This window comes from Rhinolophus sinicus, linkage group LG07 (assembly GCF_036562045.2).
Source record: "Rhinolophus sinicus isolate RSC01 linkage group LG07, ASM3656204v1, whole genome shotgun sequence".
NCBI classification, from domain to species: Eukaryota; Metazoa; Chordata; class Mammalia; order Chiroptera; family Rhinolophidae; genus Rhinolophus; species Rhinolophus sinicus.
This window is the reverse complement of record NC_133757.1, coordinates 11664115-11691197: the sequence shown is the minus strand read 5'-3', so window position 1 is coordinate 11691197 and position 27083 is coordinate 11664115. Positions and strand designations below refer to the sequence as shown.

General features: G+C 50.0%; 1 protein-coding gene across 6 annotated transcripts in view; it reads right to left on the bottom strand.

Annotated features, from left to right (window-relative positions):
* Positions 1-27083, bottom strand: part of HSPA12A (heat shock protein family A (Hsp70) member 12A) — a 143736-nt gene that overhangs the window by 57596 nt on the left and 59057 nt on the right. Inside the window, exon 1 of one of the 6 annotated variants that reach the window (XM_074338991.1) lies at positions 2537-3257. The exons of 4 other annotated variants lie outside the window; for them this stretch is intronic. In XM_074338991.1, coding sequence (XP_074195092.1) covers positions 2537-2579 — 43 coding nt within the window. In that variant the 5' untranslated portion in view covers positions 2580-3257. Of the gene's footprint in view, positions 1-2536; positions 3258-27083 lie in introns of those variants that run through there. One more of the 6 variants, XM_019725247.2, reaches the window with a different exon arrangement.

The following is a 27083-nucleotide window of genomic DNA, read 5'->3' as shown; positions in this document are numbered from 1 at the left end:
AACAACTACCAACTTTCCACCATTCTTGTTTAGTGGGTACCTCCACCCACTCCCCACCCCACCCTCACTTGATTTGTTGGGAAAAAATTTATGGCCAGCCTTCCTGGCACCCCCCGCACTCAGGGCTCCCACTGCTCACAAGTCCCAACAAAGCTGGACACCTGTGGCCCTCATCCTTTTGCATCAATGGCACCCTTGAAATAATCCCGTGAAGAAGAACCATTTTTATGTCCCTAACAGAATGGTAATCACGGGCCACACCCATGGAGGTGAAAAGTTGGAGCCCTGGACTCAGATGGCGGGTCCGAATCAATACTTCCTCGATGTGTGACCTTGGATGGGTCATTCAACCTACATTCAGATTTCCTACCCAGCAAGAGGGGAATGCCGCTAACACAATTATTGTGAGATTTAAAAATAAAATACTTCATGTTCATCTCTCCAGCACAGAATACACAATGAGGAAACCTCAGAAACAGATGTTAGGCGGTGGGTGAGCAGGCTCTGTACCTATGAGATACTATTAGTATCTCCCATTTATACTTGAAGAGATGGGAGCCCACAGAGAAGCAGTCAGTTGCCTGCTCTGTGTCCCAAGTCCACATGCTAGGATTTCTCACAGGCTGCCTTGAACTGCCAATGACTGGAATTGAAGAAACACTAAAACAGGCACAGGGGAAGGTGGCAGGAGGTTCACCACCCCCAGCATGTGTACCTCATCCTGGATGGCGAGCTCTCCCAGCCCTGAGGAAGACAACCACGCAGTGAGTGCCCGTGTGTGTGTGTGTGTGTGTGTGTGTGTGTGTGTGTGTGTGCAATAAGGCTGCTGATTTCCATTTTACGAGACAAAATGATATGTGTGGGGTGCACATCCCTGCTCACTCTTCTGATCTGACAAATCCTATGTCCACCCTTGCATTTGATACAGCCACTCACCATTTATCCCAGCATGAGAGGCAAGAAACTGGTTCACTAACTTAAAGCTTTAGCAGCTCTTGGCAATTCAGCTGCTTCTCCCTGTCATCCTATTTTTTTTTCTTCCAATTTAAAGGAAAGGGGTGGGAAAAATGAACCAATCCAGTTGCTGACTGATGTGCAGACAAAGACGGCCTCCAGCCCACTGCCAGTGTTTGCCTGCTGGGGAAGGACAGGGGATGGGGGCAGTTTGGGGACGTTTGAACACCACCTGGGCTCTGGGCCTGGGCCCTCCACGCTTGCTCCCAGGATCTGCCCCTCCCTCTGCACTCCCCCACCACTGCAGTGCCCTGTGGGGCGGCACCTCCCAGATCCGCAGGAACAATGGGCTGGGGAGGGGGCAGGTGCCTCTGGAGCTCGGCAGAGGGCGGGGGCGGTGGCCACAGACAGCAGGTCTGCGATCACACAGCCCGTGGTGGCTGTGCAGCCACCTGACTCAGTTTCCCCAGCTTTGGGGTCTCCGAAAAGCCGAGAGCTCCTTTCCTGGATGCATTTCCCTTAGGTCCCGGGGTCCCGGGCATTTTCATTTTATCCTCGCTAGGCCGCTGGAATTGTTGCTCTTGGGGAAGCCGCGGGGCCACGCACCTCCAGCCGGTGCCCCTGCCACAGCCCTGAAGAACAGGGTCGCACGGCGCCTCCGCGCACCCAACTTTCTCCACTTGGGACCCACAATCCTGTCCAGCCCAGCCCGTCCGTTTGCTGGCGAAGCCGTGATTTTATAGCCCGGGGCTCCAGGAGCTGCTCCTCCAGTCCCCCCCCGCCCCCCCCCCGCCCCGCTCCTGGGTCTTCTCTCCCTCCTTACCCCTCCCCCGTCCCATCTGAGCCCTAACCACGCGCCCCAGAGAAAGCCGCCCTGCCACAATGCAAAATGTGAGTATCTGTCCTGTGCACTGGGTGTTGCCTTCCTCCCCACCCTCGCCGGGGCAAAGCGGGGACAGCTGAGCCACCGCCGCGGTGCCCCTCCTCAGCCCAGAGAATCCCTGAGGGCAGGCGTGGAGGGGAGTAGGATGCAGTTGGGACCGGAGTGCAGCCCCCGTTCCGGACGCATAGGACCGATCTCCGCGGGGTGAGGGAAGGGACAGGTCCAAATCTCCGATTTCCCCCTGGGCTCCCACCTTGTCCTCGCTGAACACGAAAATGAGCCCCTGGGGATGCCCGGCCATCCCGCGGCCAGCCCTTTATCGGGTAAGCGCTGGCGTCCCCTCACAGCGTGCAGGGGATGGACATGCCGGACGGTTCTCACCCGGGCTCGCACCCGGCCCCGCAAGGGGCGCCACCCCGCGGCGGGGACGGCCAGTGTGCCCGGGCGGAGGTTACGGTCCCCGCCGCAGTGTCCGCACCCCAGCCTGGAACGGAGCACGTGACCGGTGGGCCGCCTCCGGCCCCCTGGACCCCTGGCCCCACCGCGGCGCTGACCTCGGCCCCACCGATTGAGCAGAATGGGGCGGGAGCGCCCACTTTCCCGCGGCCCGTGAGAGAGCTGCGGGCCGCTGGGCCGAGCGCGCCTCATCCCTCCCCGGCCCGCCCCGCCGCAGCCGCAGGACCGGCGCTCTGCACTCACCTCGAGACCCCGTGTCGCTGCCGCCAGCATCCTTGTTGGCCATGGTCGCGCAGCCCCGGCCCGCGAGAGGAGCCTCCCGCGCAGCGCTCGTGTCCGTGTAGGTTCCTGCCCGCGTCCTCAGCGGCGCTTCGGCCGGGTCTGAGCCGCGGGGCTGCTGGAGCACCGCTCTGACGCGGCCGCCGCCGCAGCCCGGGCTCCTCCCCGTGCTCCTCCCGGGCCCGCCCCGCGCCCCGCCCCACCGGGCCGGGCCGGCTGGAAAAGGCCGGGAAAACTGGGGAGAGGCAGGCGCGTCGTAGGGCCCGTCTGGACCCGTCTGGACCCGTCCCTCCGAGGTCCGGCTCCTCCTCTCCAGGGCTCACTGCTTAGCTGCGGCGCATCTGGTGGTGCGGCCCGGGCTGCCTGGCTCGCCCCACGGATGCAGGAGCGCGCAGGGCACACGGCTCGGTGAGCGGTGGGGCTCGATTTCAGGCCCCCTCGGTCCCGCTGCGCGTCCGCTCTTTGGAATCGCTGGGGGCTGAATCCCTGCAGCAGGCACCGAACGCACACGCCACTCTCCCAAGGACGCCTGCCCCAGTTCCAACCAGTTTATTTCTCCCCCCTCCGCCCCAGGGTCCCAAAGGGGCGGTCAAGGGACCGCGCAAAGGCAGAACCTGGCACGGCCAAGGATCAGGCTGCAGACCCAGGGCCTGCTCGGGGGCCGCGCTCTGCGCACCGCTGCCGGCGTCGGCATCCAGGCCGCCCCTGGGACTCCATGGCAACTCCGGATCCCGGAGGCGCTTTGCGGCGGAGGCTGTCTCGCGCCTTCCATATATGGGCTCTCACCCGGACCCTCGTTAAAAGTCTGAGAATAACGACATCAATAATGCAGAGCTTTGGCGGTCAGTGATTCACTCTCCGTGTCCTAGGGCTCCACCACACACAAACGCGCGCGCGTCACTGGCACCTGTTCGGGCCTGGCCAGGTGGCTTCTGGGTCAGCAGTGCAACGACGTCGCGGCAACGAGGGCAGTGATGATGACCACTGTTACTGGGTCCTTCCAGTGTGCCTGGCACTATGCTAAGTGCTTAAGAGCTTAATCTCATTTTCTTTTCATAGCCAAGAGGTGGGGACTAGTGGCCCCCATTTTGCAGATAAGAAAACTGAGGTTTGAGGGGGGCAAGCGATGAGCCCCAGAACACACACAGCAAGTAAGGGGCCAAGCTGGGATCCTCACCCAGGTCACAACCACCAGCTATCCCCCTCATGCCCTGAGATGGTCCACAGCTCCCAAAGGACACCTAGGGGAGGCATCATCACCACTGTTTTTTTTTTGGGGGGGGGCGCAGAGGGCTGTAGGGAGAGGCCAAAGACCAGGCTCTGCTCAGAAAGTGATTGTAGGGTGATGAGTTAAAAGGATGAACTTCTCCTCAACCACCTACCTGCATTAAAAATCCCAAATGTACAGTCTGTGGCTGTATGTGAGACCACAGGCGTGTTACTTAACCTCTCTGAGCCTCAGTATCCTCATCTGTGAAATGGGTACAACAGGAAAACCTACATCATAAGACTGAAGAGGATTAGATGAGACAATACATGTAACATGCTTTGCTTGGGGTCTGGCACATGGTAAGCAGTCCAGAAAGTATTACATTAAGTCAAAGTCACCTTTTTTAAACAGTGAACAATGGCCAGTTGTGCAGGGCAGTGGGCAGTGGGGCCACGTGGCAGGGGCACTCCCAGAGTGGAAACAGTGTTTTCCCAAAGAGTACCCTTTCCCTCTAAGGCTGCTTGCTTGCTGAGACAACACCCCGCCATCTCAGAGGCAGATCCATGAGATGGCCTGGAGGCCAGGAGCATGTGGCAGCTGAATGGGGGCAGGAGAACATTGAGGCAGTTGTCAGGGTGACAGCCAGGCTGAGCAGGCTCAGGATGGTGAAGGGAAGGGACAACCCAGGCCCTACAGCTGCCCGCCCAGTTCTGTTCATAAATCCCCACTGAGTGAAGCTGGCTGGGCAGAGGCTGCATGGATTGGAACATGAGAGGGCAGGGACAGCCACCAGCACTCTGTCCACTAAGTACCAGTGTCACATGGACACATACCTGGGCGGTGAGGCCAAAAAGAGCTTTCTAATAAACACGGGTCTGACTGAGTCTCTCTAGTGCTTGAAACCATGCCAGGCTTTCCTCCTCTACGGGAAAGAGCCCTAACTCTTTAGTGCGACTTTCAACACTTTGGACAATCGTGAGCCCCAACCACCCTCTCTGTAGTCGCTCTCCCAAGAAGCCTTCCTCAGCCAAGGTGACAAGCTGCCTCCACCTCCACGTCTGGCATGCCTTTCACTTCCCTCTTCTACCTGCCCACATCCAGGCATCCTTCAGGGCCCCAGTCCAAGGCCACCAGCACAGGAAAACCGAGGACACTGCCCCCACCCCCGGTTCCCAAGGTGCGCTGCATACCCACGCACCTCTCTTCGTTTGTCTCCTCCTGCTACCCTTTCTGTTGCCCAGGCAGCTTGGCACTCAGGAGGCTCCTCTGTCTATCTGCAGAGAAGCCCACCTCTACTCCCAGGGCTGGACCTTCCCCCAGGGCTCCAGACCTCCTGAGAGGCTCCCCAGGTGCCTCCTAGGCCCTTCCCATTTAACCAAAGCCCAGCTCATCCTCTCCTGTCTTCCCTCCTGGTTGCAGGATCTCAATAAGGCAACACTACCCACCAGTCGCTAAGCCACACACAATGGCATCAACTGTCATTCCTCCCTCTATGCCCCTCCATGTTCAGTCAATGTCCGAGTCAAGGTTTGTCCGGTTGACTTCTGAAATCTCTCCATTCTCACTGCCACTATCTCACCCAGAGCCCATCACCCCTCACTGCCTACATGTCTGCAGGGCGCCCTCACCAGTCTCCGGCCGCCTATCCTACCCCTCAGTCCGTTCTTTGTGAATCTGACCTGCTCTACCCACCTCTACAGCTGCATCTTTTCCCCAGGACTTCTTTTAATCCATCGCACCCACCTTTGCCTAAGTGCTGCGCTTTCAAACACCTTAAAATGTGTTGGATGTTTGGAATACTCCTTTCCTGGTCCTGCCACCACCAGAACCTGGAGACTCAGCACGGACCGCCCCACTCCCGGAAGCATTCCCTGCACCCCATTCTGGCCTGGGTGCTCCGCTTCACTGTCCTCATGGCACCCTGTCCCTGCCCATCAGGCTCCTGATCTCTGGCATCAAGATTGGCCTCGGCAGCCAATCAGAACCAGCAGGAACCCTGCAGCCCCCGCCCTCCCGCCGGCCACAGTGGAAAGGCCTTGGGCACCATCTGCCATCTCCACGGACCCTCAGCCGCAGTGACCGGAGGGCACATGAGGAGGATGGGCGATGACGTGGAGGCCCCATGCTGTGGGCCGAGAGCAGACAGTTTAAGAATCGGCCTGGTGAGCACACATTCCGCCAGGTCTCACCGGATTCTCACAGAGGTCGTCGCCGTTTGACAGAAGAAATGGAAGCACATGAAGGTTGAGGCCCTGCTCCAGCTTCCCCAGGCCATTAGCAGCAGGGCTGAGATTCAAGGCCAGGCCCTTCTGTCACTCAACCTCAGGGAAGGGCCCCCACCCTCGCTGCCTATAGTCTCCTCCCCACCAGCAGCCAGAGTGAGATCCTAGCACCTTTCTGCTCCCAGGTCCTACATGAATTGGCCTTCCGATGCCTCTTGACTCTCGCTCCTTCTTCTCCCATCCTTCAAGCCAAAACACACACGTCACTCATCTGAACACACCAAATCTGGTCCCACCTTGGGGCCCCTGCTCTAGTTGGTTACCCTGCCTGGCACACATTCCCCAAGAGAATCATGTGGCTTGCTCCCTCACTCACTTCAGGAAATGTCACCTGCCCAGGCCATTTTAGCTAAGACTGCTGCCTCATCCCCAGGAGGAAGTCAGCTCCAGGGAGGAGGGCTCTGGACTGTGTGGTTCACCTCCATATACTGGTCTCCAAAATAGTGCCTGGCACGCAGCAGACACTCAGTAGACGCCTGATGGTGGATGGACGGACTCAGTCAGTGAAGCAGGAACACAACAGGCTTTGCCCAGCTGGGAGGACAAAGCCCGCCACAGGGACACTACCCCGACTCCTGCGGGTCCCCCAGCCATTTCAGAGCATGTTCAGATCTGTGGGAGGTTTCTCGACAGCAAGTTCCCTCCATCTCCCCTTCAAAGGATCCTCGTCCCAGAGGTCCCTGTGGTCTGTGGGGGTGGGCAGCTAGAATGTCCCCACCCCCCACCAGTACCAATTACAGATCTTGGTTGGACACTTGAATCCCAGAAAGAGGCCCAGCACAGAGCCAAGTCACCACCTTCTAGTCCCCTGACACTGGTCACTCCAGCCACATGGGCCCGTCTACAGGTCCCCAAAAAGCTGATGCCTCCACTGGGAGCCCATTCTCCACCCATTTTGCCAGTAAACTCCTCCTCCAGGTCTCAGCTTAGATGTCACACTTTCAGATAACCATCCAGCCCTCCATGACAGAATGAGGCCTTTCCCCTGTCTTCCGTGCCTGAGTCCCCATACAATTCTATCATAGCAATTATTACAACTCCGGGATCAGTACGTATCATTATTAACCCATTGTACAGACGACAAAATCAATGCCCAGAAAGGTCACCCAGCTAAGAATCTGCAGAATTGTGACTAGAATTCTCAGACTAGAACTTGGGTCTTTCCAACTTCAGTTTGCCCAAGCTTGCCAAGGGTAGGTCGTCCATGTCCACAGACTCTGGCATAGAGCCTGGCACAGACTGTTAAATATTGAAGGAAAACAACCCCCTCAGCATCAGGCCCTCACCTTTCTCATTGTTTCTGGGATCCTCTTCACCCACCAGCCCAAAGACACCTCCCTCTCAGCAGGCTCTCTGTTCTTCACACCCCCTCCCCCAAACAAAGATACACTCTCCCCCTGCAATATCAATTCATGCCAATAGAAGCTGGATCCCAGAGGCCAATCCAGCCAAATACTCTACCAGGCAGCCAGGACACCCTGTCGTCTGCACCAACCACCAACTGTGCAAAGGGCTGGACACCTGGACAGGCTGGAGAGTGCGGGGCCAGGGCCGGTGGCTGAGTCCTCCCACCCCCAGATCAGATGAAACGGGAAAACATTTGCTGATAGGTCAACTGCTGAGGGTGCTCATCCTGGGGACACATGGGGACCAGGACAGGGAAAATACAACAGCAGAAAGCAGAGTGGAGGAGAGCATGGGGCCACAGGGGGTCAGCCAGACCAGGGTTCAAATCAGTGTGGAGCCCCCTCAGGTGACCTGGGGACACACTGCCTGCATGTGTTTCTTCACCTGTAAAAGGGTCCATAATCATAGGCAAGACAATGATGGAAGGTAATGCATGTAAAATACTCATCAAAGGGCGAGGCTACATACACTGCAGTAAATAGGACTTCTTATTCAGTTTGCACATTTCAACCACAAGATGCCTATTTCTTGTGTATTATAAATTATAGAATGGATCTAGGTAAAATTTTCCTGGCTGGTGAAGAAACATAGACGATATGGGGTGAGTTGTTTTTTTAAAAAAATATTTACCTTTAAATTATTTATTTTATTTTTAAGTTTGAGAAATACTGATGCTCATCCAAAACTGAGCTTTTATGCAGAAAGCTTCCAGTAAACGCTACTTTGGACTCGATGATATGCCACCGGAATTTTACCTATAAACTGAATATCATAGAAGTGATTCCTTTAAAACAGGAACAAGTATCAGATGAGGTAAGACAAACTTACAGGGAAAGCCCAGCATGCATCGGGTCCTTAACCTCTGACCTTTACTACATTTGAAATATCCAGCCTCGGAGCCAAAGCCTGGTGTCCGGTTTATACATCCTTTTCCCTTGGATTTCCACCCCATCTGGTGTGAATCAGCCTCTCCATAAACATTCCGAAACACACTTTGCACATACAACATGAGCTGACTCTTCCGGGGAAAAATTCAAAGGCTGGAGGAAATTATCTCTCAAAACATCACAGTCTCTCCAGCCTGCAATGTAAACTTTAGAAATACCTGCTCAGGTAATGCAGGGTTATCCAAATATTTTTGTGTGTATTTCAAGCAGCACAGAAAACGCCTGTGGTAGCTCTCTCTGCAGTGTCCTTAGAACTGCTCCAACTCTGGCCCTGCAAGCTCCTGGTTCCTAACAAGATGGGACATTCTAGAAGCCACATGTGAAGGACAATGCAAAGTGAGAGAAGGCTGGAGGAAGGAAAAAGGAAATGACCGCATGGCCAGGAGAGCTTCTACATGGGCTGCAACACACTGTAGACTACTAGAGCCAAAAGGTTTCACGTTTTAGAGAAAAACTACCTCTTTCATCTTTTCCAGCTCACAGCCCAGTGCCTGGCTCACAGCAGGGGCACAATAAATATTTGTTGAAGAAATGAATGAATGGTCAAATAAACAAACAATGGAGTGGAACTGGGCCCAGAGAAGCTAAATCTCTTGTTCAAAGTCACACAATCAATGACAGAGCTGGGGCCAAATCCCAGGACCTGCCTCCCAGCTCAGCTCAACCTTCAGTGCCCCCTCTGCAAAAGGCCCAGCAGGAGATGGCTCGTGCTGACTGTAGTTGACAGGCGAAGCCTGGGACACTGAGAAGGCAGGCGCTGAGGTCCTTTCCAGCTCTGGGGAAATGGGTGCAGTGCTGACTAGCAATGTCTGTCCCCTGTAAGGAGTGTGCACCATGGGATCCATGTTATGATGCCTTGACTTCCAGAGTCCCTCCTCTCTGACTGTCTATAATTCTGTCAGGGGCAAAGAGAGAATTCTGCACTGTGCAAAGATAAATCCCAGTGGATCCAGTCATCTGCAGTCTCAAATGCCAGAAAAAGTCCTTGAAAAACCAAATGTCCCGGTATCATGGTGCTGCCTGATTACCTGCAATCCTACAGCTGCCTAACGTGTGTGCCCTAGATAGAGGTAGGCTGGTGTCCCTTCTTGGTTTGCACCGTTTGTGTTTTCTTCCTGGTGGTAGGTCCATTGTCATAGTATTTGCCTGGAGAAGAGATACCGACCGCACTGTCTTTGGGTCACTAGGTTCCCAAGCTCCGCCCTGGGACCTTGTCTCTGTGCCTCAGTACTGTCACCTGTAAAGTGGGGAGGTTACCTGAGGGGAACTTTAAGTCCTCCCTAAGCGCACACGAAAAGAGGTCTTTCTGTTCTGGAAGCCATAGACCCAGGAAGAACAACCGGATAAGGCTCTTAATGATGAGGGTCACTCCCTCCTTCCACAGATAGTTACTGAGGTTTTACAATGTAGCAGGCACTGTTCTAAACTTATAAGAAACAAAACAGCCAAAATGTATCCTCTTGGCCAGCAATATTCTAACTTTATTTGGCAGAAAGAATGTCACAAACTCTGGGGAAACTGAGTGCTGTGATGCTTCTTCCCGAAAACCATGCACAGAATTATACTCCCCTGCTGTACTGTTCCAGGCTCTCAGCACCCTGAAACCGGAGGACCTGAGGACCCCAGATTAAGAACCAAACTCCAAGACAACTACATAAAATGGCGGCTTTTCTGCCAGGTGCACTGGGCTGAGGAGCTCAGTGCATGTCAGGAAGCAGCTTGTGAATGGCAGGTGCAGGAGAGGGCTCTGGTGTCAGGCAGGCATGGGTGACCCCGGACCCCCAGAGCCTCCGCCTCTCCCTGCAAAGTGGGGTTGTGATGCCCCCACACACACACAGGGTCGCTGTAAGGTCAACCGAGGCAGAGCATGTGACGCGCTCTAACAGTGCCTGGCTCAGAGCCAGTGCTCCCCAGATGGCAGCCGGGGCCGACACAAGCTGAGCCCTTGCACCCAGGCTGGCCTTCCACCTGCACCTCACTCCAGGCCCAGCCTCGGATGCTTGCTGATTTTCACTCCCTTTACTGTGAAATCCCAGATCCATATGCTTGTGGTGGGTTCCCAGTCTGCAAAATGCTCCAGGCCATCCAGGAATAAAGTGCAGGCACCTTGATCAAAGCAAGGAGATGGAGAAGTGGAGGTCTTCAAGGACTTTTGGGCATCAGGAAAAACAAAACAAAAATAGCCTGTGGCTATAGAATATCTTCAAAGTCCCATCTCCTTCTCCACATCTGCCTTTGGCCTGTTTCCTCATCAACAAGGAGTAACAAGCACCACTTGTCTGCACAAGTGCCACCATCACACTCACACCCCTCTTCCCGCTCTCATCAGCTTAGGGCTCCTCCCTGACCTTCCCGTGGCTACTCTCGTGCCCCCTTCAGTCCAGCCTCCTGAGGCCGCCTGAGGGATGGCTGGGAAGTATGCAGAGATCCACTTTTCCTCTGTCCATACCCCTCCAAAAACCTCCCCTGCAATCAAACGCAAGCCTGTTTCCCAGGCCTCTGAGGCCCTACGGGATGGGACCCCATCCACCCTGCCAGGCTCATCCCAGTCACACCCCATCCCATCCCCCCACTTCTGGGCTTCTGCTAGCCCTTATGACGCATTTGCAATTAGAACAAGGAGCCTCTTCCTCAAGATACTTTACCAACTGCTGAAAAACCAGCAGAATACCCTGACTTAGTTGAAATGATACACCCATTTCATCTGCCAGAAAATGGAGGCAAAAAAAAAAAATGCAGATCTACAATGTCTAAAACGTTCCACAGGGTTGGACAGTTCACAACCTGACCAACTGTACCGTGTTGATACAACTCTGCTCTGGCCCTTTAGCAAGCCTAGCTCTTCCCTCCTCACTCTCTGCTGACCTCTGTCCCCACCTCCACCCCTGCTTTATATACTCCACTGACTCACCTTAAAGGTGGGCTCCTCAGAGAGGCCCTCCCTGGCCCCACTGTTGTTCCATGTCACTTCATGTCACCCCATTCCTCCAGGGCACATACTTTAAAGTCATTTTGCTAATTTGTTTATTTCCCCCACGAGGCTGTAACCTCTTTGTGGGCAGTAGTGATAATGAACACTTATTAAGCACTTGCTGTGGGCTAGGAATTGTTCTAGGCACTTTCCATGTATTGTCCCACTCGATCTTCACTGTCATGCAGAATACGAAAATAAGAAGCTGATATTATTATCGTCCCCATTTTACAGAAGAGGAAAGTGAGACCCGCCAAGTTTACCCAAGGAGTAAGCGGCAGAGTCAGAACTTGCACCTGGGCAGTCTGATCTCAGGGGAGTGCCCACATCTGTCCTGCCCCCCATGGAGAGTTGTGCAAAAATGTGTCCCAGTGCTTAGCTCAGCGCCTGGTGCATAGTGGGGCCTCAAGAAACGCGCTGAATGAATGAAGAAATCATCAAATTGGAAGGTTTACAAAGCACCCTCACATCTCTGTTCTTGCTTGAATCATAAAGCAGTGGGAGGAAAGCGTCACTATTCCCACTTTTTTAAGATGAAGACACTGAAGGCCTAGTGAGAGCACCGGCAGCCTCGGCCTGAGGTCGTAATTCTAAAGAGGGTGCGTTAGGCCATTCATCTCCTTCAAAGCTTGTGTTTTACTTAAAGACTGCATTTACATTTTGCATTCTATCCTATGATATATCTTCAGGTTATTTCCTAAACAAAACTAACACCTTAAATTTCTATTACTTGTTTTTAAAATGTTTTCCTGTGAAAAAATTTTAAGCATCCACAAAAGGAAAGGCAGTGATGTAATGAACCCTCCGGTACCCAGCATTCAAGTTACTTAATTGTTAAAAATCAACTCGAAGTAACATCAACTCTCCCAGGAAGAAATCATGGTAGCCGTCATTTACACTTTACATGTAAATATGCTCATTTAATTTTCACAGCCCTCCCTCTAAGAAGTATAAACTAATATCGGCCTATGTTTTAGGGGGGACATGGGGGGTGATGAGGTCAAGCCACTTGCTGGAGGTCTCGGAGCTAAAAGGGGCAGAGCCAGGAGTCACCCAGGGCTGGCCAGCATCCCCACCCAGAGGGGAGGTACTTGCTCTAAAACTAATCAAGAAAATGGTTCCGTGCCCTCCTTCTTTTATACCTAAAGTTGGCATTAAAGTTGTACCACTTCCGGAAGCACCCCACTCCAGGTCAGCCAGGACACATGGTCATCCATTCCTCCTCTCCCTCACTCGTTCTCATTCAGACATGTGCAGGCCTCTCAGTGCTGGGACACAAAGTCAAGCCAGACAGGAACCCGGCCCTCAAGAAGTGCCCAGCCTCAGAGGAAAGGAGAAAAACAGACAGGCATGAAAAGAGTCAAGGCAGACCTCCACCAGTGGCCAGGCAGGCAGAATGTATAAGGCAACTGCCCTGGGCCTCACCTATTCTCTGTCTCCTCCACCAGGAAGCAAGACCCTGGGGGGCAGGGGGCAGGGAGCAGAGGGCCAAGGGGGTGTGGTATGGGTTTGGGAATTAGCTTATACTTGGGTTGGAATCCCAGCTCCATCCCTTCCTAGCTGTGTGGCCTAGGGTAAGTCACCTACCTTCTCTGATTCACTTGTAAAAGTCAGTTGCTAAAACATATACTAGAGCCCTTGGAGCACTACATTAGATAATGCTTTACCCAGTTTCTTCAGCAAAGGAAGCTTTCCAGCAAAGCTGGCCATTACAATTGGCTATTATTCATAACCAGCTCTTGGTAATGACCCCCAGCTTGCCCGTGTAAGGCAGGAGCTTTGCAAAAGAGTGTGCTCATTTCCCAGTTAAGATGTTTTTCTTAATCAGCCTCTCCTTGGAAATTCTGTAAATTTGGAAAAAAAATAAAATAAAACTTCCCAGCCTTCCCTACTCAGCAGGCCAAGGGGTGTGGGCCACGTGTGAGAACAATATGGGGGTCAGTGGAGCGAGGACAAAGACGCCCTGCTGTTTTCCAGCCCCGTGCTGGCATGCTGGCACACATCCCATGATCCTGCAGGCAAACCCATGGTCAATGGGGCTGGGGTGGCCAGAGCAAAAGCTTCCGGCCCAGGCAACACCGAGCCCCATCCAGCCTCTCTCCAGGAGCTCCTCCTAGGTTGTCAAAGACAAAGAAGGCCCCAGAGGACACCTGGCACACAGTGTGCACTTTGGTAACAGTGGTGATCACTATGTCAGTAGTGGGACAAGCATCGGATCTGGTCTCAGAGCCCCTGGCTCCAACACCAGCCTCTGCCACACATTTGGTGTGTGGCCTTGGGCCGGGCACTAAGCCTCTCTGATGCCCAGTCTCCCCACTTGTACCACGTGGATACAAATTATACTTATTCCTCCTGCCTGTCAGAGATCTGGGGCGAAATCCCCCCAGCTTTGCCGCCTCTTAGTTTGTGATCTTCGTGACTTGAAGCCTTACTTTCCTCATCAGTGAAATAGGAGGAATTATTGCACCCACCTTCCAGTGCTGCTGCGAGGATGAAATGAGTCAGTGTGTGGAGAATGCTCGGCCCAGGGGCTGGCACTTAGTGAGGGCTCAGTGATACGTAGAGAATGGACGCTCCGTGGTAAAGAATGACTAACCCTGAGTCTCCTCATCATCATCATTATCACAACCACCGTTCCTTTCTGTGTCTGCTTATTTTATGCTGGACAATAAGCCACGCACATGACTTGGGCTACTTTATTTCGCCTTCCCAAGAAAGCAGGCCTTGTGCACAGGATGGGAGCACCCTCGTGGGCAATGCAGTGGCGCTGCAGGCTAGGCTTTCTCTGCCCCAGCCCAACAGGGTCCACTACAGTGGCTTCACAGCCAGGTAATGGCCCAAGACGGCTCCACCAAGGCCTTCCCTAGCTGGCAGGCAGGTGGGAGAAACACAAGAAAGCAGGCTCCTCCCACAACAAGCCTGCACCTGCGCAGTCTTCACCTGTAAAATGGGGAGCAAACACACTGCCCTGAACCCCTGGCTCACCATGAGAATGCGAAGTGCTGAGGTCCGGGTAAAGTGGGGAGGTATTCTTGATCTTACCCCCCAAAAGTTCTGTCATTTTCTTCACTTCCTATTCTGTCGAGCGTCCTCATAAAGTTCTAAGATTGAAGCAAGAGGAGACGTCTTTTCTTTAAAAAAAATCACAATATTGAACTTAAAAAGGTTCAGTTTCTGTTTTTTAAAAACAAACCAAATTGAGGATAAGAAGGAAAATAGATGAGGAAGTAGGTGGCATTACATGTGATCTAATGGGCATATGAGTATGTGTGCACGTGTGTGTTCCTCAAAGTCCAGAGCTAAATACACAAAAGTCACAAAGAAATATCACCAAGAAGAAAATAAACAGTTAAACAACCTGAAAAATTACTAATCTTGTCAGTAATTTACCCATGTGTATATACAGTTAAACACCTACTAAAACATGGGTAAGTTATAAAACAATTAAACAGGGGCAGCGAGATGGCTCGGTTAGAGTGCGAGCTCTTAATAACAGGGTTGCCGGTTCGATTTCCACATGGGATGGTGGGAACCAAGATTGAAAACAGCAACTGGACTTGGAGCTGAGCTGCGCCCTCCACAACTAAATTGAAGGACAACAACTTGGAGCTGAGGGGCCCTGGAAAAACACACTGTTCCCCAATATACCTCAATTTAAAAAAAATTCTTTTTAAGTTTACAGAAAAAAAAACAATGAAACAGTAATATCTAAAGATGATAAGACTGTGTTAAAATCTATACTTTCATACATACACAGATAGTGCTATCACAAACTAAGTAGTTTCACACTTTGGAAAATCATATGTTAATTAAAAACACTTTGATCAATTAATGCTTCTCTTAGAAATTATTCTGTCAAAAGAAAACCACTATATCCATGTATTTTTAAATGTTATTTCATGCAAAAGTACAACTGAAAAAAATTACAAATATAAACATGAAAGTGGTGTAACGACATAGGAAAATGTCACTTTATAATATTAAGTGAACAGAAGAAGCAGAAAAAGTATGTGTACCTGAGGATAGCCACTAAAATTATGCCTGCATACGGATAGATACCAGCATGCAGGAAAATCAAAGTTGTGCTAATGGAAGAAACAAGGAGGGAGGCTCTTGTCCTTTCCAGAGTCCCCTTAAGGCTGTATCGCTTTTTTTTCTGATCTCCCTCTTTCTCAAAACTCCCAGAACACAGCCCCTCACCTCCCGGGAAGGGCGGGAGTTACAACCTCACTCCACCACCACCCCGACTCTTGCCATTTGATTTGGTTCCTAAATTTGTGTTGCTGCTTCTTAAAACTGAAGCCCTCAAAACCAACTGGCCGGTGTCTGTGTGAGATCAGAAGGCAAACAAGCGCCAGCAAACACTTTGTTAGAGCAAACACACTCAACGTGTGCTGGGGCTGAGGAATTTCACATCCAGGCACGGAATGTCATTCCCCACCAAAGGCCCTCTGAGGTGCCCCCGTGAGCTCAGAACTGCCTCCCTTCCCCGAGATCACTGGCCGTGGCACCAGGGCACGAGCCCATCCAGGGCACGAGCCCATGCAGGGCAATGGTTACTCTACTGCGGTCCCAAAGACTGTGGCCACCTCTCAGCCTGTTCTGGGTCACATGCCCCTTTGGGATTCTGATAAATGCTCAGACTTTGTAAACCATTTTGAGGGGTCCATAGATCTAGATGGTTGGAGTTCATTCATTCATTCATTCATTCATTCACTTATTTATGCACTAAAACAAGTATGTATTAAGGACATAATTATGTACCAGGCCAGGAGGATAAATACAACAGTGGGAAAACATGGCCCCTGTCCTGAAGGAGATCGGTCTCTGGGGGTAGACAGAAAAGAAGAAAAAAAAATGTCCAGTGAGTTGTGGTTGGGCTGGCCCAGGTATAAAGTGCCAACATCAAAAGCTAATATTTATTGAGCACTTACTAGATGCCAGGCATGTTTCTAGGCCCTCTCCATGGAGTATATAACTCATTAGGGGTTACTGTGGATTATATTTCATTCACTTAATCTCCCAACATCCCTAGAGGAAGGTACTAATATTATTTTATTGCAGATGAGGAAACTGAGGCACAGGAAAAATGCAAGAACTTTTTCAAGGCTGGTCAGCAAAGAAGTTTGAGACCTGGGGCCCCACCAGCACTCAGGCTGGTAAGCGAGCAGCCCCTGTCACAGAGGCTCGCCCTGGGGCAAATGGGCTTATTTGCAAAGGGGAGGAAGCCCACAGGTCTCCCCGGGCTCCCTGTGTGCACAGGAACCTTGGTGTTCTGGATTATATCTGTGTTCCCTGAGCTTGGTTCATAGCAGGAGTCTCTCCAGGAGAAGCAGACCTCTGCTAGGGCTGCACGTGGGCTGAGCCTTCTAGGTTCTGAGCGACAGGGCAGAGAATCAGGTCCCAGATGGGGAGCTGCTCCCTTAGGGCCACAGTGAGCGCACCTGTAGACACCTGGTTCCTCTCCCTGGGTTACCTGGCCTCCCTCCAAATGCCCCTTCCCTTCCACAGCAAAGGACAGCAGGGAGTCTCCAGAGTTAGACTCACCCAGTAAACACACAGTGGATGATGTTACACAAATACCAAGTCCCATGAAGAGACAGAATGCCTTTTAGGCTGAAACCAGGAAGAAAGAAAGGCAGTATGTAGGTTGCAGTTAAAGCACAGGCCTGGGTTGGGTATCTTGCTGTGTGACTTTGGCACTTCTTGGTACCTCGGTTTCTACATCTGTAAGATGGGGATAATAACTGTACCTGCTTTACAGGAATATTATGAAGACGAAATGATTTAATACATGTGTGTAAAACAGTGGATGGCACATAGTGAGCACCAATAAATGTCAGACACTGTTGATTATAGAGTGAGTGATCATATTATCATATCCACATATCCAGATAAATGCAGATCAAATGGATCCATTTCTCTATCTACAATAGCTACATGTGCATTGAAAATTCTAGAAGGAAAGAATTTCTGTTACCACTGTTAACATATTAACAGTGGTAATCTCTGCATAATAAGATTGTAAGTGACTTTTTCCATTAAACCACCCCCCACATTTTCACCGGACAATGTTTTTCTTTTATAAACAGAATAAAATCAATAGATGAACCTTTAAAAGTGAATCAACAGACGTGGGCTACGTGGTTCAGAAACAGAGGGTGGGATTGGAAAGGCATGTCCGAGTGCTGAGTGCCTAACACTGTTTAAGGAAGGGAGGACATGGATTTGTGGATCTCAGTCTGTTTGGAAACGTCCAAGTCATCTTTAAAATCAACGCTCGTGTCCCATCTTCTGAGAACATTGCCACTTCTGCCCCTCCTCACCCCACACTTGGTCCTTTTCCCTGTCCATGTCCTCCGGGCCACGCCTCACAACTTCAGTTGCCGGTTATGGCCCACCTACTATGTGCCAGGCCCTGAGATAACCGCTTTACTGGGTGATCTCTCAGCTGAGGTCCACAGAGAGCAAGTGACTTGCCCAGGACCACTCAGCCAGGAGGCGGCATGGCTGAAATTCAAACCCAGATCGTCTCACTTCACATCCGGGGCTCATCTCACTAGACAGCTCCATGATACAGAGAAGCCAGAGGTTACTGGAATATGGTCAGAGGCCAAGGGAGGGGGTTTCTATTTTCTGATTAGAATCCTTCCTGTGCATAAGTTCAGTGTTAACTGTGTGTACATGTTTGTGTGCACATGTGTGACTGTGCATGTTACAGAGAGAAAACGTATTTATAAACTATTTTTCAGACTCTAAGAATAGATAGCAACACGTGGAGCTTGCTCGGGTTTTTCAAAGAATCAGAGAAATTGAATTGAAAGTCAAAACGCTAAGAGGATGGAAGCAGATGAGTAGAAAATAGAGAAGGCTGACCCTGTGTTTGGATTGAAGAAGGCCCAGGCAGAGTCTAGATCCTGGTTCCTGACCACAGACTCCAGGAAGTTCTAGGTCAGGAGGAACTATAGAGGTGATCTCGTTGAACCTTCTGCTCCATGCAGAAATGCCTCTTCCACACCCCAGCCAGCCAGCTTGTTTGAATGTCTCCGGATGGGAACTCAGTACTTGAAGAAGTAGCACATCCCCCCATCTCTGAGTGATGTCAGCAAGCTCTGCCTCTCAGAGTTGAAATGTCTTCCCCATAATGTCACCCTTTGGTCTTAGTTCCAACCTCTGGAGGAATGAAGACTAAATCTGCCCTTCTATCAAGAGAGCTTTTGCATCAGTTAGTATACATCCAGTGGGAAGTGATAAAAAATCTTGACTCAATAACAAGCAATTCAGAGACGGCTCTCTGGCTCTACCCAGTTACACTGTGGCTTGACCTTGGAAGGGCAGAAAGATGGCTGCTGACGTTCCATGTGCCTTTAAGTGTCCATACTTAGCCATTAAGTGTCCAGAGGAAAAAGATACTATGTCTTCCTGTGGGTCTTTCTTCCCAGAATAACCCCATCCAACCTCTCATCACTTCTCACTGGACACAACTAGATCACATGATCACTCCGAAGTCTGAACCAATCAGGAGCAAGAAAACTAGGATTGCTTTCATTGGCTTGGATGGATCTGGGTATCCACCTGAGCTGGGGACAGGGTCACTTTCCATGAGGATGAGCAAAATCAGGGCTCTTTCAACAACGCCTAAGGGGGAAATAGATGTTCAGTCAACAATAGCGGCTTTGCCAGCGTTCAATACTTGGTTTGCAGAGTGGTGAGACATTTGGCAGCACTGAGTTTTACTCTGAGGAATTATTTCTTCTTGAGACCCGCAATCCAGGATCCCATCCTCTGCAAGGCCTGGCTGATCAGCTTCTCTGGTGATGCTATGAACTGCCCCATATCCTTCTAGAACCTTCCTTTTTATAGCTTCAATAGCCAGACTCAGTCTCCGTTGCTTGCAGCCAAAGAATTCTAAGCAGTCCACCAGATTCAAGGGCACTGAGAGCTCCATGGCCCACCCTCCTGGGCTGGCAGACACCTAGGAGAGTGCACAGACCCTGGAGTTTGGAACCTGGGATGCAGAGAACCTGAACTGGAATCTGACAGACTGGATTCTCAGCACTCCTCTGGCTAGCGGGTGTGACCCTGGGCAAGTCATTCAACCTCTCTGATCAGACAAGCCCTGACATCACCTTGATCCCAGCAAGGACTGGCAAAAAACAAACTAACGAACAAACAAAACATGAATGTACGCACCCAACTTAAGAAACCTCCCTGCAGTCAGGAGTCCTAAAAGTCAGTCAGAAATCACCATTTACTTGTTCAATGAATTATCAAATTTCCAATCACATTACGTCTCTACACCTCCGTTTTCTCATTTGTAAAACAAGGAACTAATAGCTTCACATAGGGTCTTTTCGATGATTATGTAGAATAGTGTCTGTGAAAGTACTTTCTAGTCTGTTAAATGCCACCGAATGTATAGGATCAATATTCCTAATATCGGCTAGAAATATGCATCTATTTCTTGAACAGGTAATAAATAAATAAGTGATATTAAATTATAAGTGTGTGCCATCCTCCCCATAGTTTCTATGATATTAATGGAGATAAAGGATAAAACACATGCACGACACAACTGGAGAAGCCAGAGGACAGCTGATGTATGTGGGAAAGAGAACTATAATTCTCACCACATGTATAAAAAGAAAAAGATAAGGGGAAAAAAGTAGCTGTAATCTAAAAGGTGAAGGTGGAAGAACAAAAGAACAGACGCCTAGAAGGAACTTTGCAAATCTGGAACGAGAGGAAAGAGGTGTTGGAGGAGGCTGCCAAGAATATGAGAAAATGAGAGTGGTGGGGAGACAGGCAATGACAAGCAAAAAAAAAAGATTTTTTTAAAGTTTGGCTGGATGTGATACGTGTCTCCCTTTGCATTTTCCTGAGAGACAGCAGGGAAGTTTTAACCTGCTTTCAATTATTTGGGGATGTTGCACTGCTGTGTCCCTGAACACAAGCCTGTGCGAAGACTGGCTTGTGAGGTGGCCTGGATTTTATGGCCTCCATGTACATATCAATTCAGAACTCAGTGCCTGCACTCAGGCTGCCGATACACATGGCCCCTGCCCTCACAGAGCTTGTGGTGTAGCATAAGCAGCATGGCCTGTCTGCTGCCTCACTCTCCCATCCTGCTGGTCACCAGGCCCCCCAGTCCAGAATCGCGCCTCTTCAGCCCCACAAACCCCTCCTCAGATTGTGCCCTTGTTATCTCTCCCTAGATTATTCTGTTCATTGGTCTCCCTGCCTCCAGTCCCAACCTCTCCCCGAGTCCACTTTCTACACTGCTGCCAAAATGTCTTCTTCTAAAATGCAAGTCTGATCATGGCTTGCCCTTATTTTAAATCTTTAAATCTTGCCTTCCTCCTCACCCCTTACTAGAAGTCATAATGCCTACGCTCCTGGATAAGGCCTTCAGGATCTGGGTCTGGCCTACGCCTCAGATGGCCGCATTTTCACATTGCCTGGATAACCCACCACAGTCCTCTCACCTCAAACACTCCTCTTGCTCTTTCAGACTCAGTTGGGCATCACTCCTCCAGAAGCCTTCCCTCGCTAGGAAGGGTTCGCCTTCCCCCACCGTGGACAAAGCAAGCCCTCCCCTCGATAGGTCATTTGTCTCTTTATACTCAGCAGTGATTTGTGTACAGCGTCCCCTTCCACTGCCACCATCTTAGGGACAGCAATGCATCATGGTCGCCTCTAGCACAGCTCCAGGCACGGGGTAGGTACACACATAGGAGTTTTGCTGCTGGTGTGACAGAGATGACAGGGCACAGAAAGCTACATGCTGCTGTTGGGAGGGGGTGGCATTACCAACTTAGTAACTCAACATGAACGAACACATGGTGGAAACTCGCGGCTTTTAAATGGATCTACTTTTTCTATCTCATGGCACATGTGGGCCAGGAGAAGTCAGTGACCTTTTAGCTAATATTTTAAAATAAAATATTTTCAAATGACACCAACGAAACATGATCATTTTCAAATAACAACAAAATAATAATAAACATTAAAAAAAAGGAACACACTACCCAGAGATAACCACTGCTGACATTCTGACAGTGGTCTCCGAAGAACTTTCTTATGCATATATTACATCTGTCTGTACAGTGTGATAGAATTTGGTCTCTACAAGCCCACAAGGCCTCAGCTTCCCAGAATCTGGGTGGAACTGTCCGCAGCAGAGTGGAACTGGGGGATTCTCCATCTGGGACTTTGGCCCTGGGCAAAGACACAGCTGGCCCTAGTCCTAGTTTGGGGCCATCTCCAGGCAGACATGAAAAGGGTCCTTTTTCTTTCCCTCATGTACAAGTGTGCTCTGGACTGGGAGTTTTTCTGGGTTATGAGATTCAACTCAACTGGAAAAGATCATGTGAGGTTTCCCAAGAAAGCGAGATTTGAAGACAGCATAGACTGAAGCTTTATTTTTGTCCAAAATAATCATGAATTATGAAAGCCATTGGCTGGAAGCTAGGGGAACAGCAGGCTTTTGTGGAGAAAGAAAAGGCGTGGGTAAGATATAGATGCTGAAAAGACTCTGAAAGAACCATTGAGTTGTGGGACAGACTCCGCAATGAGCCTGTCTCACTTGCCAGTATCCTCCAGCGGGGCATTTGTGATGGGTAACCTGTGACTGGAGGATACAAGTGAGCTAATGTGAAGATGTGCCCAGTGCCAGGACCCACCAGCGGTCCTCCGCTGTGGCTGCCAAGGAATTGAGGAATTCCTTTATAACCCACTTTGGGGCAAGCCCATTAGTTAGCACTACCCTATGGAAGCTATAACTACACACGGATTTATACTTTGACCCTGCAATCCCACATCTAGGAATCCACCTACAAATATGAAATAACGCAAAAGTGGGATTGTTTGTAATTGCAAAATACTGGAAACAACACAAATAATCATTCATAGGCTAGCTGAATATAAACTATGTATATCTATTCAAGGAAATTCTGTGCAGCCATAGAAATGAATGAAGAAATTCCCTATGAATTGACATGGCGCAATTTCCAGGATATATATTAACTAAAACAAGCCAAATACAAGAGACTATGAAATGAGTTATACATTTTGTGTAAGAACGGGGTAATATACATATGCAAAAAAATATAGGAGCAATAAACTAGAATCTAATAAAAGTGGGGGGACATGATTAAAGGGATGGGAATGGCAGTGAGACATCTATGAATTTATCCTTTTACATAGCTTAGATTTGGAGTGTTTCATATATTCAAAAATAAAATGAAATCCAAAGGATTTTCTAAAAAGCAAATTCTAAATGTGACATGAATAGAAAGACATAAACCTTATTGATAGCATGTGAGTGGTAGGTACACAGAGCAAATCATTAATTCAAGTAATTTTGGACATAGTACTCCGACTGTATATCTTTAACATGCTATCTTCTAATGATAAAAAGAACTACAAAGACATCTTGAACTTAATGTAGTAGGTTTGCTGTTGATAGAGGTATATTGGTGGTATAATTCTGAAACTATATTTTTACGTATTGAAGGACAGAACAAATGAGTACATATTTGTTGTTGTTGAGAACCCGGATTTTGACTGTGGAGAGGAGAGATGCAAATATAGAATGGAGGAAGGTGAGGAAAAATTTATGCTATTAGATTGGAATTAGACATCTCAGTGTATACGCCTGGTTTTAAAAATATATAGTTTCCAGTTTCTTTCACTAAAAAGACCTAGAAGCAATGACACTTCTGTAGCCCAGATCTTGGTTCCACTGAAAGGAACCTGGGTTCCATGGAGATCAAGATAATTCTAGGACTGAGACAGGAAAAGGATGTTAAGCCTGAAACATTTTCTCGTGACAGAAAGTAAATACATGATCAAAGACCAAAGAGGTATGTGAAAACGACAGAGAAACCAGTGTGAAGGCATTCCCACTGGCCAAATTTGGGACAATTTGAGCCAAAAAAAAAAAAAAAAAAAAGAGAACGAGGATGGTAATGTATTACAATACATCAAATTTTAAAACTAGTTCTAGGAGTCCATAATAATATTTTTTAAAAATAAAAGATGTTTACAGAAAAAGAAAGGAAGACTTTAAATTTATTTACTGTTGTATACTGTACTATTCTTGCAATTCATCTGTAGAGTTGAGAATTTTCAAGATTAAAAGTTGAAGGGATCACTACAAAAAAATATTGATGTCAGGTGATGGATGGGTTAACTAACCTAAGTGTAGTCATTTTGCAACAAATTACAGGTATTAAATCATCACAAACTTACACCATGTTATATGTTGATTATATCTCAATAAAGCTAGGTGTGAAATAAAATAAAATTTATAGTTTTTAAAAGTTGAAGGGGAAAAGAACCATGAGCATAGGGAAGAACAGACCAGTAAGATATTGAGAAAGGGAGTCAGGAGCGCTCCAGCAGCCAGCTGTTCCCCAAGGGGTGACAGCGCCCCCTAGGGAGGGTTTACGAGGTACTGTCGCCCAATGCTCCACAGTCAGGTTAACCAGTTGTTTCAGAAACCAACTCGTCCAGCTTTACCTGGGATTGTTTTTGTTTAAAAACTGAAAGGCTTGCATCCCAACAACTCCCTCTGTCCTGGGGAAACCAGGACGGTTGGTCACTCTCCCTGAGAGCCAAGTGGCTGCTGGCATGGAGAAAAGCCAACACATGCTCCTAGGTAGACTTCACTCCCTTCCAGAAAGTTCCACCAGAGGCCTCTGCCCAGATCACAGCCTCTGAGAAAGAAGTACTTCCTGCCTGTCTGTCTGCATCTTCAGACAAGGCTGCCCCCACCCCTCAGCCCCTCACCTCGGCTGCCCGATCCCCTCTCACAAGAAAGTCCAAAGCTCCCCCAGTGGTTCTGAGTTCCTAGAAACGGCAAAACACATTAACCCAGACTGTCATTTCCTCCCCATGATTCAATCAGCTTGGCCTGGCTCAGGGGAATTCCCTTGTTTTAATCACGTTTCTCCTCAAAATCACTCTTGCTAGGAGCAAGGGATGCCATTCACGAATCTTTGGTTCAAATGATCTCTCACCTAGTCTGTCCTCGCCATTCACTAGACGAACAGTTTTGTTGATAGACTTCCTTTAAATAATATGCCAGAGACTTTAAAAGAAAAGGCTAACATTAGCACATTTGGGTCCCCAGGGAAATGCTGGCTTTGCATCCATAAGTCATCCCCAGAAAGATCTATCAGGCTGACATTCAACCCTGTCCTGGTGGGGGCCTGGAAAGCTGCAGTGCCCCAGGCAGCTGAAGGAGGGGACACTTGCTGGGCCTGTGTGGGATAGGGTGGGGAATGGAGGGCTGAGGCCTTCAGACTTGGGGGCAGGGCTCCCACTGATTCTATCGCATCCTGATGAGTCTGTTCCACAGAGTCTCCTTCTCTCCTGATCAACCAGGAGGGAAAACCGGCCCGGGAGACACAGGCCCTGAAAGAGGCAGCAAAGAGGTAAGGACAGGGGCCTAGGGCTGGGTGGGCTACACAGGCAGGAGGGGGCAAGACGGCTGGGTGGGAGAAGGCCGATGCGAGGACTCCTGTCCCTTGGTCCAGGCCCTCCGCCTGTACCCCTGCCCCACCAGCGATGGGGTTGGGGGAGAGATTGGCAGCCCTGCTCTGGCAGAGTTGTGTCCCCAAGGCGGCAGACAGGGGCAGGCACTGCTCCTCCTGTCACCCTTCACTTCCTAGGTTCTGTCCCAGCCCAGGTTCAAGTCTGTGAATGAAAGAGGTCTTGGCCTAGCTCGGGGCTATCCTGCCCTGGGGCTCTTTTTTCCCTAACTGCACGGCTTTCAAAAGGGAGCGGCTACCTCTTCTAATCCCTTGTAGCCCTAACATCTCACTCACATGCAGGGCTATACAAGCAACATGTGGAAACAGTGTGGCAGTTCCTCAAAGAGTTAAACAGAATTATCAAGTGACCCAGCAATCCCACTCCTAGGTATACAGCCGAGAAAACGGAAAAGCTATCTTCACACAATAACTAGCCCAAGTGTTCACAACAGCAGCGTGTGCAGTGACCAAAAGGTGGAAACAACCCAGAAGTCCATCAACTGATGAAAGGATAAAGAGGACGGAGTTTATCCATACAGTGGAATGCTACTCAGCCATGAGACGGAATGAGGTTCTGACCCATGCTACAGCATGGATGAACCTGGCAAACATTACGCTAAATGAAAGAAGCCAGACACCGAAGGACAGATGTGCGATTCCCTCTGTATGAAATGTCCAGAGCAGCCCTGATAGAGACAGAAATCAGGCCAGTGGTTGCCAGGAGCTGGGGGACAAGGAAACAAGAGTGACTGCTAACGTGTGTGGGGTTTCTCTTCGGGGTGATGGAAAAGTTCTGAAATTAGATAGCGGTGATGGCTGCACAACGCACTGAATATACTAAAACCCCACTGAACTGTACACTTTAGATTGGTAACTTTTCTGTGATGTTAATTACGTCTCAATGTATTTTCAAAGCAGCAGCCCCTTGGGCTCCCCCTGACTTTGACCTCAGCACAGCCCCACGGTCCTGGTATGTGTGTTCCTCAAAACCGTCTGGTTCCTCCAAACCATGCTTCCTGCAGACACACCGCTGTCTGCACTGCCCTGGCCCGTGGGGCGCTACCAATTCTTCCTTGCCTGTCTGTCACAGCAAGGCCCCAAATACTCCTGCTTTTCGGGGAGCAGACTTTCAGGACAGAGCTGGGGTGAGTGAGGGGGTGCCATCCAGCACAGCACACGGACACATAAATCAGACCATTCAACACCTCTGTTCTTGGAGTCCCTTGGCCCAGCCATCAGCAGGGCCCCTTTCTCCAGCCACCAGCCCCCCTGCAGGGCAAACCCTCCACGCTGGACCATTGAGCCTCCTCTTCACAATCAAAGAAGCTTACACGTGGTCCTAAGTGTGGTCACTTCCTACAGAAGGCCTTTCCTTCCCTTCCTGCTCTGGTGTCATCGTCAGTCCCTGGCTCAGCTGGAAATGAAGGCTTAGAGGAGGGCAAGTCACCCAGCTACCAAGAAGGGGAGTGGGGTCTCCGACATAGACCCTTGTGGTCTCCCATTTCAGGGGCTGGGGATTGGGGTGAAGGGTCCCCATTGGGAGGGCTGGGGCTTAGGGCAGACAAAGCACCACAGCTTTCCCTGTCTGCCTGTTACTTTTACTCAGAATGATGCTGTCAGTAAATTTGTCCAGCCTCACCCCCCCACCCCACCCCCCACACCAAATTCCCAATTTGCTTGGCTCAGAGCAGCTGTGCAATCAATGCCCCCATCTAAGCCTTGACTGAGAAGCTCTTCAGGGCTCTGAAACATGCTAATTAGGTTTAGGCAATCGAGCTCAATAAATTAGAGCCAAACAGCTATTGATTCAGTTATCAACACTCCTGGAGACGCACAAAGCAGTGCTCCAAAGACTCAGGGAGCGAAAACACCTCGGAAGCCCACTGACTTTCCAAGGTTGGGTTTTTTCCATAGTGAAAATAAATTTTTTTTTTTTTTTAAGAAAATGCCGGCTCGGGGAAGACATCTTAACAGGCGGGGCTCAGCTCCTTGAGTTAAATTCGTTCCATCTCAGGGACGCTCCCGACTGCCAGCTCTCCGAGAGAACGCTACAGGAGGCGGGTGGCCACAGAGCGCCGAGGCCCCCAGGCCATTCCCCGGCCTCAGAGGAGCTGAGCGCATTCCTCCTGCCTGTTTCGTTCAGACAGAGGTGAACA